At 35.6% G+C, this 17,262-nt stretch overlaps 1 protein-coding gene across 1 annotated transcript in view; it reads left to right on the top strand.

The window, feature by feature from the left end:
• The window catches only part of MGAT4D (MGAT4 family member D), a 64,332-nt gene that overhangs the window by 17,055 nt on the left and 30,015 nt on the right, over positions 1-17,262 (top strand). Inside the window, exons 3-7 of the mRNA XM_012805387.2 lie at positions 1,825-1,962; positions 6,120-6,253; positions 9,457-9,503; positions 13,979-14,092; positions 16,069-16,144. Coding sequence (XP_012660841.2) covers positions 1,825-1,962; positions 6,120-6,253; positions 9,457-9,503; positions 13,979-14,092; positions 16,069-16,144 — 509 coding nt within the window. The remainder of the gene's footprint in view (positions 1-1,824; positions 1,963-6,119; positions 6,254-9,456; positions 9,504-13,978; positions 14,093-16,068; positions 16,145-17,262) is intronic.

Here is a 17,262-nt window from a genome sequence, read left to right as displayed (position 1 = left end):
AATGAATGGTAACATACTCCTAACTTTTCCCTCTTCTCTCCAGTCTTGTTCTCGCTGATTTATTCCTGGTGTAGCCAAAGTAAAAGCTACATTGTTCTATATATAAACCTTCCGTGGCTTCCCATTGTCTCCAGGAGAAAAAGTCCTGCCTTGGGCTTCCATTTGTACTCAAATCTCTCTGTACTCATAACCCTTGGCAACCACTGACCATTTCTCTATTCCTACAGGTCTGCCTTTTCCCTAATACCATACAAAAGGAATTAGGCAACATGTAACCCCTTTAAGGCTGGCTTCCATCACTTAGAAAAGACTCATCCAAGTTGTACGACCAACTGCTTGTTTCCTTTTTCATGCTGAGTGGTATTTCAGGTATTTCACTGTGTAGATTTACAAAGGATATAGTTTGTTTATCCTCTGAGCGATTGAGCAACATTTGGCTCCTTTTCAGATCTTGGCAATTGCAAATAATTGTTGCTATAAGCATTCATGTACATGTTTTTTGTATGAAGAGAAGGTTTCATTATTTTAGGATTAATACATAGAAGTAGGATGGATAGAGTGTCTGGTAAGTGTATGTTTAACTTTATAAGAAAATGCCAAACTGTTTTCCTGTGTGGCTCTGCCACTATCCATTCCCTGCAGCAATGCAGAGAGTTCTAGTCACTCTAGTTTATTATGCATTTTAATGCCAAGCTGTCTCATAGTTTCAAGTTGCATTTCTTTAGTGACTAATGATGTTGAAACACTTTATGTGGTTATTTGCCACCCAGATATCTTCTTTGGTAAAAGTTCTGTTCAAATTGTCTGCCTGTTTTTTTAAGTTTGGTTTATTTTCTTGTTGAGTTTTGATGGTTCTGTATATAATCCTGGGTGTATATCAGATAGATAAATGATATGGAAATATTTTGCTCCAGTCTGTGGCTTGTCTTTTCATTTTCTTTATGAGCTTCTGCAGGGGAGAAATATTTTTAATTTTTGATGAAGTTCAACTTATATTTTATGTATTGTTATCTAAGACTCTTTAACTCAGAATCATGAAGGTTTGCATTTATGTTTTTAAAAATTTCATAGTTTTATGTTTTACATTTACATCTATGAAATTTTCAGTTATTTTTTACAGTGTGACGTTTAGGTCATTTCAAATTTTTTTCACACGAATGTCCACATGTTCCAGCTCCATTTATCAATTATCTTTTCCGCATTTGATTGTTTTTGCACTTCACTTTTCAAATCAATAAACTGTATTTGTGTGAATTTACTTCTGTATCCCATAGCCTGTTCCATTGGTCTCTGTATTTATATTTTATGTAATACTACACTGTTTTGATTACTGCATCATGTATTATGAAGTAAGACTGGGTAATGTGACTCCTTCAACTTTATTTTTCTTTTTCAAAATCATAGAAGCAAATTCTAGTGGATGGTACAGATACGATCATTAAATGTTAAGAGACTGCAAAACAAGCAAATATACAAACTTTAATGATGCAACATTAATCAATACAGCAGAGGAAACCAATTATAGCAGGCTTCAGTTATGCTGCCTTCATTTGGAACCAACACTTCTATTGTCCTCTGGTTGTGGAATTCACAATGCTAGGCTTAAAGATTACTTTTAAAATAAATATGAGTCGGTAATATTTGGGCTATATTTTATAGCATTGTGATTCTGGTTATTCATATTTCAGAGTATTACTTTTATATACTGAATACTAGTTAACTGGTCAATTAATTTATTAACCCCCATTTAAGGAAAATTATTCTGAGAGGAGAAAAAATGTCTAAGTTTTTAACCTTAGAAGAACTATTTTTTCTCTTTTTCAGTTGAGAAGACAATAGGTACATCGAGTAAAAATGAAGCAGTATCTAATATATTTGAAGAATTCAAGTTCTTTTTTCCTCATCTAAAGAAAGAAGGCAGAATTTATCCTGATGTAGTTGTAAGCAAAGGGAAAACAGGTGGTAAGAAAACTTTGAATTGGAAAAGTATATATAGATATTTTGATCTTTGGGGACATGTTTTTTAAGTTTTAAGATGTAATCCATTAATGTCATGCTCAGGTATGTGGACTACCAGCTTATGTGGCATTAATTTGGGTTACCAGGAGTTAGCATATTATTGTCTGGCATTCAGATTCAGTTTTAATACAAACGTTTTGAAAATAAGTCAGTATAACATCAGATATACACTAAGCTTCTGCTAAAGACTTGGCACTCTCTTTGATTTTAATAAATCTATTCTTTCCTGGTTATCTTCCTATTTCCCCATTTTTCTGGGGACCAAGTTCAGCAAATGTTCACAGAAAAGGTTAAGTTTCAGAATACCTGCCATTCCCATAAGCCACATTCCCTCCAGTGAGTCACTGTAGGTCAGGCCCAGGGTCTGTGTCTACATACAATCTTGTTGAAACATAGCCATGCTTATTTATTTACTTATTGTCTTTATTTGCCTTTGTGCTACAATGGCAGAGTCGAGTAGTTGCAGAGATGGTGTGGCCCACGAGGCAAAACTATTTATTATTTGGTCCTTTATGAAAAGTGTTTGCTAACTCCTGCTCTAGGGAGTTCCTTGGGAACAGGTAGCGTTCTGTATCACGTATCTCTGACATATCATCCCAAACTATGTATTAGGTGGCGACGCCAGATGACATTGCCTAACATCTACTGAATCCCTACTGTGCTCCACTCACTGAGCTCTATATTTTCTTTCATTGTCTCATTCAGTCATCATAACCCAATGCAGCATGGCCTACTTTTATCATCTCTATTTTATACTTGAGGAAATAGAGAGATTAAGGAACCTTTTAAATTCACACTTATAAAATTTACATCACATTTCCCCTCAGGAGGAATGTAGCATACTTAGAGGTACATAAATATGCACATACATGTGTGTAAAAATGAGTATAATGAGCAGGCTAGACGAAAGCTATGGTTTATAGGAGGAAAAGTTGAAGGACACAGAAAAAAATGCATAGAAACGATAAGAAATGAGATGCCAAGAATAAGTATGGTCTTGATTAAGCATCAGGAACTATAAGCAGAAGCCCCATCAGTAGAGCAAAAGGAAGGTGGGAGAGCAACAGTGCTGGCTGGCGGAGCAATAGCACTCCTCGTGCAGGGGAGTGTTGACATCACCCAGTGGTCAGAGCAGTGTTCAATCCTGAATAATCTTGTAATTCCCCAAATATACCCTGTTCTCCAGCCATGATGCCTATACAGGGTGTCCATAAAGCTCATGTGCAATTAAATTTATAGTATTCTTCTTTTGAGGCCCCTATGACAGCTTTTCTCAATCACCAGAGGCAACTGAAGGGAGGTTTTGTTCCTGGCAAGTAAAAGATCTAACACATAGAATATACGCAGAAGTGTCACTGCCCTTGGCACGGCCTCCTGAGGAATCCATCATTAGTCTTATTTGTTCCATATTCTGAATATATCTCAGATGATTTCTGCTCTCTGTAGCTTCTTATAACTATTTTTGACTATGCCCCTCATTAGTTCTTGCCTGGGCTATGGAAACAGACTTACAATTTTCCTCTTGGTTTTAGTCTTACTAAGCTAATCCATTCTTCATATTTTCCTCAGAGATATGTTACTAAAATTCATAACTGATATGTTTGACTCTTAAAATAGATCCCCAGTGCACACAGGATGATGTTAGCTCCTTGACAGGGTGTATGCACAGTAAGTTAGATCTTTCAGATCTCAATTTCTGCTACTCCTTTCCAGCAACCCCAAATCACTTGCAGTTTTCACAAATAGGCCAAGGTCTTTGAGATCTCCGTATGTTTTTCATGTGTTGATCACTGCCTATAATGACCACACCACCTCCTGTCAACACACAACAGATTGTCATGTGACTTCCTTACGCAGCTTCCTTGTAAAGTCTCTCATGTCCCCTCATTTAATAAGCTTCTCCTCTGTTCTAGACATTTATTAGGTCTGGGGACATAATGACGAACAAAACATGGACCCCACCCTCATAAGAGAGACAAATGATATGGCAATTGTAAAGTGACTTGAGCAAAATATCGATACTAGGGAGGGGCCAGAAACCTCTGCTAGGGGAATTGGGGAACACTCTCTGGAGGAAGTGACTGACATGGAAGTGACATGAAGGGAAAAAGAATCGGAATAAGCTAAGTAAGGAAGCGCTAGGTGGTGGACAGTGGAAAAGTAGAGATGGACATCCAGGGAGAGGAAAAGAAAGGTGTAAAGGTCAAACAGCAAGAAGGCTTAGAAAGAATGCATAGCTTTTATGCACAATTGGGGTGGGAAGTTATCAATAGCAAGACCAGGGCCAGAGGCCCAATAATAAGGGGCTTGGCCATTCGTTCACTCATCCCAAACTTATTGGCATTACTATGTACCAGTCTTTATATTAATGCTGGATTTATAATGTAACAGAGAAGCAGTTTGTTCTCATCAAACTGGCATTCTAGCCAAGAAAAGGGGTGATGAATACTGTGAGAGACCACATCATAATACGCAGCTGATTCACTCAGCTTAGTTAGAAAGGGTTAAGTGTAAATTTGTGGTCAAAATGACTATTTAGTTGAACTCTGAAGAATGAGTAGAATTAGCAAAGGGGACCAGAGAAAAAAGAGCATTCTAGGCAAAAAGGAATGGCAAAGGCTTGGAGGTAAGAGACGGTATTTGGTTGCTGTGAGAAGAGGAGGTTTTGAAACAGAAGGGATAGAGTGGACCTGGTCACCCTGGGCCTTGTGAAACTCTTATCAATCCATTCTTTATCCTAAATCCTGGGAAGCCATTCCAGGAATTGCATTTATAGTGGACCCTCAGCTTGAAACCTGATTCCTTCCTCACACCCTCCATAGAAATGAATTTGGAGTGGATCATAGATCTCAATACAGAGGGCAAGCAATAAGCCATCTAGAAGGTAACGCAGGAGAATATCTTCATGAACTGAAGATAAGCAGATGTTCCTCAGCAGGATGCAAAAAGCATGAACTAGAAAGGAAATGATTGGTAAATTTCACTACGTTAAAAGTAAGAATTTCTGTTCATCAAGAGGGAAAACATGGAAAAGGGAACCCAGAGCGGAGATGAATTTTGTAACACATAAATACATGACAAAGGGCTCATGTGCAGAATATGTGAAGAGTGTCAACAATCAGTAAGAAAAATGCAGGCAGCTCAATAGAGAAATGGGCAAGAGCTTTAACAGAAATTTCACAGACGACAATACATCTAAAGTATAAACATATGAAAATATATTCACACTCAGTAGTAATAAGCGGAATACTGATTCCTACTGTTATTGAAGGTCAATAGATTTTCTACTTTGTTGTATGCCAGGGCTCTAAAATGATTATTTTGACAATTTTTTTCAGTTTTATTATTGATTTTTAGGAAGAGGATTTTCTGAGTTCGTCATTCAGCCATTTTGAAAGTCCTTATTCCCATTTTTAAGGAGGGGAAATTGAGGCAGGAGATGCAGCGCATCTGGGCTCAGCCCATCCAGCCAGGCGCTGACACAGGCAAGACTCGGTTTGGACAGACTTCCTTGATGAAATCCTGGTATCCATCAAGGATAATATGGCGTCTGTACTGCCCAGTGACCCAGGCACAATTAGGCAATAAGTCAGTTTGGGGCATAGATGCATTCCACTAAATTATTTAGAATTACTTCATACTTTTTTTAATAGAAGAAAATACTTCGCAGCATTTTTTTGTGCTTTGGGTTGCAGCGGAATCAGCCAATATGTGACATTTTTTACCCAGTTAGATGAAAGCTGTAATAAATGGAAAGTGGTTAGTTTCATTTCCACTACACCAAAACCCTTTACCCTTTACCCCTTTCCAAGATGTTATAGAAATATCTTGGAACCTGTTTCTTTGTTTGTTTTTAGTCATTTTTATTTTAATTATTATTTGGAGTCCATTTAATGCATTTACTAACAATCTCTGCAAACTGGAATTTCTTCAAACAGAGAATGATATATGTGATAAAAATTAAAATAATCTGAATTGTGTTTGTAGTGGAGTCTCATGACATAAGACTAACTCCAACATAGCACTAAGCATAGAGTTAATGCTGAGCTACGCTTTTCTCTGTGGTTTGAAATGACGATGTCATACTCCCATGTCTGCAGTTTCTTTTGCACTGGGTATTTCCACTGTTAACAGAAGAAATTATACTTACCTGAAGCAAACACTGACCTCTGTTGTCTCCAGGATGACGCCTTCAGAAGAAAAGAACTGTGTGGTGATCGTCTCTGTTGCAGATGTATGTATAAAAAATAAGCTCCTCTTACCATGACCCTGTGGTCTTCAAATTCCCATCTTAACTGGTAATCACCAAACCATTTTGAAACTTTTTCTTAAATTTAAAAAAGCAACCCATAGATACCTATTTTTTAGATAGCAGATAATATATTCAATACTTTTTTGATACCACAGGGAAGGAATAAATATATAAATCTCAAAAGAAAACCTAATGGTTGAAAGGGGGGCATCTAAGATTGTTTGATTTAAATTACATTTTATATACAGTCCCTTCCTACTATATGGTACAGAAATTACAAAAATATAATTTATGCTATAGTAATAAAATGTGCCCAGCCCAATAAAAGGTTGGTATATGAATCAAGAGATAATTTACATGAAGTAATAATAACTACTATTAATTGAGGGACTCCTTATATCTAAGGGATCAGGATTATTTTTATAGACATTTGTTACCTGGGTTATATCCCTGTAAAATAAGTATTCTAATTTGCAGATGAAGAAACTAGAGAAGTTCTAAAGAAAGTAACTTGTCCAGTAGTTCATAGAGTAGATTCAAATCTAGGTCTTTCTGATGGCTCCGAAGATTTCTGTTATGCTCATAGCACCTCTTAAAACTACAAAATATTGTGTAAATATTAACACCAAAAGAACTTTGGGAAAAGAATTTGGCAGTATGTGTCAAATATAAAAGGTATATATCCTTTATCTCAGAGATCCACATTCTGGGAACTTATCCTAAGAAGATAATCAGACAAGTGTTTAAAAATAATTAAAATATGACAATATAGTTTTGTGGTTGAGAATACAGACATTGGATCCTACTTACCAAGGTTCACGTGCCAGGTTCTCTACTTGTGACTTGTAAACTTGAGCGAATTACTTAACTTCTCTATGTCTCACTTTCCTTATCTGTAAAATTATGATCATGTTGCCTGTGTCATAGGGTTGTTTGCAGATAAAGTTAGCTAATATAGTTAAAGTACTTAGAATGATACATGGCACAGAGTTAAGTGTTCAATAAATAATTATTTCAAGGATTTTCAGTACATTGTTGCTTTGTGAAAGTAGAGTATTAGAAACAACCAAAATATCTATCAACAAGAAGTTGATCAAATACTTTTCTGTGTGTCTCTACAATGCAATACTCTGGAAGCACTGTAAGAAAAATAAATATCTAGACTCCCTGATGTAAAATAATGCTTATATCATGTTGAGTGAAAAGATGTTGTAACGTATCGTGTTTAACATAATATTATCTATGTAAAATGAGAAAGAGGGAAGAAAGGGAAGGAGGGAAAAAGATGTGCAGACAGATAATGGACGAAGGTAAAAAGAGAAGGAGCAAACTTGGCATGACAATCTCCAAAATGTAAATAATTTTACATTTATGCTGTTTATGAATACTGAGAATTAATGGAATATTTGTTATCCTTTCTTTATTCTTATTGTTTTAATGCAGAAAAAACTCTAAGTCATTAAACCAGCAACAGAAGAACTATTAGGAAAATAGAAATTAATGAGCAAACATTCTATCCCAGCTTAATGTCTTATATTAAAAGAAAGCATACACATAATTTCCAAAATGTTTTGTTATGTTTTCTTATTTTTACATATTATAATTTTTATTTTTCTGCTGTTGGAACAGTGCATCTACCTAAAATGTTTAGACTAATAATAAAAATACTGGGGAGGAAGGGGTGGGCACAGTGAGTGGCTCATTCCTATAATCCTAGCACTCTAGGAAGGCAAGGCAGGTGGATTGCTTGAGCTCATGGGTTCAAGACCAGCCTGAGCAAGAGCAAGACCCCCGTCTCTAAAAAATAGCCAGGCATTGTGGCAGGCACTTATAGTCCCAGCTACTGGGAAGGCTGAGAGAAGTGAATCACTTGAGCCTAGGAGTTTAAGGTTGCTGTGAGCAATGATGCCACAGTACTCAACCCAGGACAACAAAGTGGAACTTAGTCTCAAAAAAAAAAAAAAATACTGAGGGGATTTAAAAATGGAATATGGAGCACCTAAGAAGTACAAATTTAGTACTATGTTTAAAATATAATATGTTTCGGTGTGTGACAAACAGCTGGTGAATCAACTTATTAAAGCCTCAAGTACTATAATAAACTTATCTATATCATGTCTGACATTTTTAAACAAAGGATCTAAGTATATACATTCAGAGCTGCCTTAAAGAGTGCTCAGCTTTGGCAACAGAACTGTGTTTGTTCTATTGTTTCAAAATTTTATATTGGAAATGTTTATGGGCCCTAAGGGCCCATCTTGTAAACGCCATTTACTTTTTAAAAATCATACCAATGGCCAGGTGTGGTACCTGTAATCCTAGCACTCTTGGGGGCTGAGGTGGGTGGATTGCTTAATCTATGAGTTTGAGACCAGCCTGAGCATAAAAGTGAGACCCCATCTCCACTAAAAATAAAATAAGTGAGGCAAGAGGATCACTTGAGCCCAAGAGTTGGAGGTTGCTGTGAACTATGATACTACACACTCTCTCCAGGCCACAGCTTGAGACTCGGTCTAAAAAAAAAAAAAAAAACTTACCAAGATGAACTATCAAAGGCTCTTTACAAATGAGTCTGTGATATAATCTAGCACACTGTGCAATGAAGAGCAAGTCCACAAAGTTTATTGAAAGAAAAGAAATTGGAAATCAAAAGCTGAATAATACTGTCCAGAAAAATATGGTATCTTTTTTTTTGTAGTTTTTGGCTGGGGCTGGGTTTGAACCCGCCACCCTGGCATATGGGGCCAGTACCCTACTCCTTTGAGCCATGGGCGCCGCCTGATATCATTAAGTAAGCTTATTGTCATACAATATCCACAAAATGAAGAGTAGCTTTCAAAAGGAGTTCTTTGAAATAAACCATCCCTAAATAACCATTTTTAGAGTGAAACATTTTTAGATACACATATATAAGATTTTGTGTACTAATTTTTGAGTGTAAATAATGTATAGTAATATTTCATACTGTGGCCAGAGGAGATAAATAAATATTTTCCATATTTAAGACATCTTTTTAAACATATAGATAGTTTAAATTATTTTTATAGAAAGCAAAAAACACCAGAAATTATTAGCACATAGTGGCACTACACATGTAAATTACATTTATATGTGGCAAAAAATATTGTATTAATAAAACTATGAGGCATGCTTACTTATAGTAAAATGCTTTTTCTCATTTTTAGAGTAATAAAGATTACTTACAATCTGTTGTTAACCTGATTACAAAAAGGTAAGTACTGTCTGATATATTTTAAAATTGGCCATTCTTTCATTTTTGATCCTATTTTTTTTCTGTCTAATTGTATTATTACTTTGTTAGCAATCACATTCATTTTAATGAGTGTGGCTTTGCAGAAAGAACCGTAGTTTTTTCTAACCTGTGATGAAGTACAGCTTACGATTTCCCCTAACTTTGCAGGTTATCTATTACAATGCATATTCTTTATGCTAGAATTGTTATAATGTCTGTTTTCCATGAAATCTATGGCATCTGAAAGAAGTCTACTAAAATGTTCACTGTAGTGACTTTGCCACTTTTGTTACAATTTCCTTCAGCTGCAAGTAGGCAAAGCACATAATGATGAACTAACATGAAATTATGTATCAAGCAAGATGCTGTGGAATGGACCCAACCTTACCAATCCTTATGTTCGAGTGGGTGATACATCTTATTTAAAAGAAAGAAAGAAAGAAAGAAATCACAGCAAAGAAAAGAAAGAAATCCCAGCGGTATGAGTAAGGCTGCATGAGAACATAGGACAGCATAATTCTAAGTCTTTTGAAGATCACTCAAAGACATTATAGTACCTTGTTAATTAATTGTATATTTCATTTGCAGAATTTCACTAACTTTCAGTAATACTGAGATTTCTCAGAACAGCACGTGAGTTTGACTTGATTCTTCCTCCTGATTGCATATGGAGGAGAAGGTATTTAACTCTACCTGCAGATATCAAAAAGAACTTTCTTGAGAAAATCATAATGGAGCAGAGTCTAGGTGTGAGTAGCCCATGCTTCATAGACAAGAAGAGAAAGGTCAAGCCTGGCAAGTGGAATCGCTTGGGAAGACAGGCCAAGAGGAAGCATTCTGGATTTTTTAAATATAAATTTTGGAAGATGGATGTTTGGAGTTGGGGAGGAAAGACTGGTAGGAAATAAGGTAGACTAGACTATGATGAGATCAGGTACTATACTGAGAAATATGCATTTTCTGCTGTAGACTAGGTTTGGAAATACGGCCTTCAAGATGCATCTGGCTAACAGATTTTGGTTTAGCCAGAAGACTGGTTTGCTTTGCTTTGTTTTTACTTACCAAGAAGCTCTAGTGGATGAGGCAAAGTTAGTCCAGTCAAAAGAATTCCAGCTAATAACCATAAGGTGAATAGAATTAGAAAATCACCACTTTGAACCATACTTGATGAGGCATGGGGAACTTTACACAGAAGGGGTGCCAGTCAGTGTCCAAACGGGAAAAACTCTTGGGAGTTCAAATAAAGGGAAAAGAGGGAATCACACAAAGAACTGGTCAAAATGAGTCTAAATGGGCTGAGAAAAAAGGGGACAGGAGGAGCACAAAGGGCGAGGGAGTCAAATTCCAAGATGAGAAGCGGGCTGCTCCCCCTGCTGCACCTTTGGGAACAGTTCCAGCAGGTGCTAGAGGGTCGCCTCTCGGCTGGGGCTGGATTTTCCACCATCTCAGTCACCCTGGCAGGTGATGACATCATTGCTGCTCCATCCCGCTGCTGCTGCTGGAGACTTCGCCCCAGACAAAAAGCAGAATGAACATTTTCCAATGCCTTCCAGTCTCTTTTGTCAGTTCCTGGGGCTTCCACCAGAAGCCAACTGGTAGCTAGCTGGGGGAGAGGGGAGCCTCAGGATGCACAGGGTAGAACGGAAGTGTGATGAGCAAACAGGCAGTCAGCAAGACCGATGGAGTCAGCCCACCTGCACCTCTGAGCAGAAAGTATCATGAAAAGTCAGTGAAAATTCTGCAAATGGAGTACACAAACAGTTGAATAACCACATACTATAATTTCTTTGAGTGATCTTCCAAAGGCTTACAATTATGCTGTCTTATTCCCAGGAATCATTTGTATATCTTTGCCTTAGTTTTAACTTATTTGTCAGGATTCCCCTCATAAGGATACCAAGTATATCGTCAAGGTAAAATTATTTATAATTTAACTTCTGGACTTTAGATGAAATAGTCTAGAGGACAAAATTTACTTATTAACCTCTGTGTTGTGAAATTTTTGGTGAATGTATATACTGACACTTGATGTTATTTTTATTTGCCTCTGCAACTCTATAAATTGCTGTACAAAATCTTGTGGTTTAAAGTTACACAAGTGTGCTTAAAAATGCAGACATTGTTTCTCATTTTTACCACAATGCAAGAAACCACACCAGAATTTTCTACTCCTGAAAGAACATACTAAAATTAGTTTTTTAAAATGTTTCCATTTGATATACCCCAGAATCTGACCTTGGCTGGTAAGACTTTCATTCCCTACCTTCCCCCATTTACACTCCCACAAAAATAAATAACCAGGAACTCTTCCTCTAATGCATAGAGCCTGGGAAGAATTCCAGCATGTATTTTCAACAGTTTTTTCTCCAAATGGTATGTATTACAATTCCAGTTTTACAGATGAGAAAATTGGAAGGTCATAGAAATTAAATTACTGGTGTAGGATCAGCAAGTGAAAAGAAGCAACACTGGCACAGAGACTTTTCGGGGTATAAAACCCCCATTCATCTAGCACAGTATACTGTTCCCACCCCTTGCTGAGGTTACATACCCATTATAGACCACGCGCTTTCTTCCATGCAGGTGTTTGTGTGTGTGTTTATACATATTCAGGCGATCCTTGGTTTGCAAGTCTGTGTGGGGCTATAAAAATAATTGTGCAAATTTAAACTATGTGAGGCAATATTAATAATCAATGGGCAAAATCACAATTTTTCTATGATCTTTAAACATTCGCCAAAACACTGCTCTCTTACTGTCAACTCTAAATGGAAAATATTATAAAGATCAAACTATTACCTTGCTGTTTAAAACATTAAAGTATTAATACATAAAGCATTCATTTTTTCCTTTAGAAACATCATGAAGAATACTTTAAAGAGTGCTTGCCTTTTTCTTGCTATATAACTTAAAATGCAGAGCAAAGATCTCTTCTATGCTCTGACAAATTGATATACTCCTTTCTAAGTTTGGATCAGGTTCCAATATTTTGTCCTTTGCCTTTTCAATATCATGAAATATCTCAGAGTTTCTTCAATGCAGAGGTTTTAGGATTTTTTTTTCTATTTATAGAGCACTTCCTATGTACCCTACTTTTTGCCACAGCTATTTTCCTCATTTAGGTCATTTAAGGTCACCTCCACTAAGTTCCCTTTGTTGCATATCTAGAGTCTGTTAAATAGCAAAGGTATCAGCATTCTCATGATCACCTGTAAAATAATCACATCCAAATTCATTGCTAGTGTTCTCTTGCTGTGCTTTCATCTATCAGCCAATTCCCTTTTTGATTACCCACTTTTGTTAAATGTCATGTGAGTTTATGTATTACTGGGAGATGAGGCAATGCAACGCTTGTTTTGTGCTCTGCAAGTGAACTGAATAACAGATGCACAATGATCGGTCGCCAGCCGACTTTGAAAGAAGTGATGTAATAGCCACTGTTGATGAGGTGCATTTGTTATGCAGTGATTTGTACACTGAGGAGCTAACGGCAAAGTTCATACTTTACACAACTATTTAGAGTTAATATACCATGGTGACTAAAAATTTGACAGTGTTGTTGAGGAGATTTGTACTATTTAGCTAAAATACAGTAACTGAAATTTATGCATTTGGAATTGCCCAAAGCAAGGACTGCTCCTTTTGCACATAATTGAGATTATGCATGTAAAATTTAGTCCTGCTTTTTTAATTTTTACATAGGATAAAACAAACATTTTATTGAGCCTTTAAAATTTTAATAAATAATATAATGTCTAAATTTAAATCTCATTTAAAATCATATTATCTATCCCTAAAGAAACCATTTAAAATGTTCTCCCTGGGATATTCTTCTTGGCCTCCCATCCTTTACTTTGATGGTATAAGATTTATGTTGCAGTTTTTGTGAACAAAATTTTATGTATTTAGTGAAGTTCTTATTGGTCTATCAGTACTAACTTTTAAAAATAAAGGTGATAAAAGTATACATAGTCCTCCAGTGAGTTGTGAACAAGAGTTAGACTTAATCCTTGCTTGATGTGGTAGTCTTGTTTCAGGAATCCCACTGCTTTTCAGTAGGATTCATTAAATTCAAAATTATTTAATATTTCTTTAAAAAGTGATCTAATGTTCTTGCTCTCTTGTAGTTATTTTGTTATCGTAACCAATCAGTTCCATTATTTTGAATGTCAAAGTATGCATCTGAATTGTAAACTTAAAAAAACTCAAAGTACTTATAATTTTTATAAGAGGAGATAAATTTATATTGTATATTTTAATTTTTAGATATGTCATTAGTTTATGGAAGAAATACTTTGGCTACAATGTACTAATGTTGTGATGTTGATATGTATCAAACATATGAATTAATTCAAATTAAATACATGGACGTGAACAGGAAATTATTTTTGAGTATTTGTTGTTTTAGTAAATTAAGTATTCAATCATAAGTCTTCATTTATTTCTATTTATAGATTCAAAAAGCAAGTGAAGTCTGGTACCTTAGAGATCATTTCAGTACCTGCCTTTATTTATCCGAACACATTAAATGCCAAGCAATCAACTGAGTACTCACAAAAATTTGAGAGGTATGACATGTTAGAAAATAGAATCCTTAAAAATCAACCTTATTTAATGAAATTTTGGAATCAGCATTTGATATATGCTATTTCAAGCACAGTGATGTGTCCAGAATGTCCTACTGAAGTGCATCACTTTCCAACTCTGTTGAGGGACGTTGAGTTGGTAAACATAGCCATAGCGAGAATATTTACACCATGGAAATGGGTAAAAGCTACAAATCAAGATCTCCATCTTTCCACCCCAGAGTCAGTTGTTAAACATTTAACAGCACACCTCTGATTATTCATGTTCACATTTAGAGATAATAATTAGCAAAGGCACAAGAAGGTGGGGGAAGGTGGAGCCTGGGATTATAAATCATTATACCAGAATTCTAGTCCTAGCTTTTTTGTTTGCTGGTCATCCACAGCAGATAATGTAGCTTTTTCCCTTAGAGTTACCCACTTTCTATTTGAAACTATGCATGATGAAATCTGCATTACATATTTGAAACAGTTATTACAAAGATAAAATACTTAGGAATTTTGAAGCTCCAGACACATATCAAGGATCATAAATTTTGGTAATAAATGTGGTCTTAACAGAAATATGATACTTTGGTCCCTCAAAGCTTAATAAAGAGAAAGATATGTCAGAAATCAGAAAAAGGTTTTATCCCAGGAAAGCTGCTAGCTTTGTTTTGTTTTAAAATTAAAAATGCTATGTCAGAATCTAGAAATCTTTTAAAGGTTTTATTTGCTTTTAATTAGTTATGCCTAGTTTTTAGAGTCATTATGCCTTCACCATTACAGATCTTTTTTTTTTCCCTATCCTAGCCTAACCTAGCCTCTCTTCTAATCCATTCTTCATACTATAGCCAGAAACATCTTTTTTCATATGAGATGGGGTCCAAAGTTTCCCATATGTTGTAAAAGATTCTTTCATGATCTGTCTCTGCCAAGCTTGCCAATCATCAGCTTTTTTTCCATCAAGCTCTCTGTGCCCTAAAACTAAATGGCATGCTCTTTCACACTTTGCACACCTTTGCAATACTCTTTATCTATAGCATACCTAAGCTCTTTCTGCTCTACCCCTCCATTTATTGTAAAATAATAATATTGTTGATATCTTCATAAAGCACTCATCTAATTATTCTAATTTTATTAATTTTCTGTTTTCTCATCTTAAGAGACCCAGAATGGCACTGCCTTGTATCTTTAGAACTTGGCCTAGTATCTGGGTTAATATTAAATTAGAAGAAAGCCTCTTTTTACTTACATTTGAATAAGACCTAAGATCAGGGGCAGCGCCTGTGGCTCAGTAGGTAGGGCTCCGGTCCCATGTACCGAGGGTGGAGGGTTCCTGGTCCCAGCTAGCTAAAATGAGTATTGCAACAAAAAATAGCCAGGCATTGTGGCAGGCACCTGTAGTCCCAGCTACTCAGGAGGCTGAGGCAAGAGAATTGGTTAAGCCCAAGAGTTGGAGGTTGCTGTGAGCTGTGACACTACAGCACCCTACTGAGGGCAACAAAGTGAGACTCTGTCTCAAAAAAACAAAACAAACAAACAAACAAAACCCTAAGATCAAAAACACTATTAACTTTATTATCTGGATCAAAATTTAACTAACATATAAAACAAATATATTATGCTTATCATACTTTAGCAATGGCTGACATTATCCATTGACTAAAGATGGGAAACATTTTAATATAACTTTTTAGTACACATACTTTAAATTTTACTTAATGTAGGTAGTACTCAGCTACTAAAGTATAAAAATGTCTGTTTTAATTCCTGAAGTTTCTAAGAAAGACAGGAAGGCTATGTTAACCAGTTTCGTGAAGATATTTCAAATTGTTTATGAAAACATCACACTGTACCCCATGATTGCATTAATGTACACAGCTATTATTTAATTTAAAAAAATTCTTGAAGTTTGATTATACATAAAAATTATATAATAATGACAAATATTAACAGATAGTATTGTTTGTCTTTAGTTGGCACACCAAACAACTACTGGATGTTTGCATTTTGATGCTATATGCCCAATCCAAGGCCATGTATTATTTACAGGTAATAACTTGCTATGATTTAAGTTGATAATATTATTTTCTTCCTCTCTCCTTTAATTTTCTTTCTCACTGTGTTCTTCCACTTTACTTTGTATTCAGAAAATATTCATTATATTAAAATGCCAAGAGAAGCTTAAAATTGATTATATATTAACCTTCTTACTAAATTCATAATTACACAGGAAATTGTGGTTACCTGAAGGAAACTGAAAAGAAAATCTCAAGTTATTATAAGATTACAAATTATACTGCCTATATTTAGCTGCCTAAGACTTGATTATTAATAGATTAAGCAAATGCATTTTGAGGGTTTATTGTATATCGTGTTTATTATTATTTTATTTTATTATGTTTATTATTGCTACCATACATTGCCTCACCCCCCATTTATGAGTAACACAGCTCTGGAGTGCTGTACTTGTAAAAATAAATGAATTATATATAGCTTGTGCCCCTAAATGCCTGCATATTGTTAAATAATAATGTCATACTTCCCAATAGTAAGTATGCACCTCATGATGTAGGCAATGTCCACTTGTAAGAAGAGTTTTCAGAGTATCACTGGAGAGTAGAGAGAAAACTAGAGGAAGGCCTAAACCAAGATCTTTTCTTTTGTGGGAAGAAAAAAAAAATCTCTTTTGATTTCTAGTTAGTGGCAATGTAATGGAAATATGAGATCCAGCCAATGTACTGTTCCCCACTGGTAATACATTTCCATTCCATGCCCTAGTAATGTGTCTGAGGACCTCCACATTTTTCTGAAACATTTAGGAGGCCCTCTTAATCTATACACATTATACATAATGTATGTTAAATAAAAAAATAAAATTCTCAGTTCCATTGTCTTTCTCCCTCTTATGGAAGATTTTTTCCAGCTTATTCACACCACCATTCTAACCAGCTAGATGTGGTTGAATGTTCCATGTTCCCCTTTGTCTTCACTTTGGAAAAAACTACTTTGTCAGACACAATATCTGGAGACAGAACATAGCACCTGTCATCACAAGCATAAAGCTAGTTAGTCTTTGCTATGGTTTATGTTCCTCCCAAAATTAATACGTTGAAATCCTCACCCCCAAGGTGATGGTATTTGGAGGTGGGACTTTTGGGAGGCGATTA

The sequence above is a fragment of the Otolemur garnettii genome, unplaced genomic scaffold, assembly GCF_000181295.1.
Source record: "Otolemur garnettii isolate 467f Iridium unplaced genomic scaffold, OtoGar3 scaffold00041, whole genome shotgun sequence".
Classification (NCBI taxonomy): Eukaryota; Metazoa; Chordata; class Mammalia; order Primates; family Galagidae; genus Otolemur; species Otolemur garnettii.
Note: the sequence above shows the minus strand (reverse complement) of the source record. Positions and strands in the feature narration are given on the sequence as shown.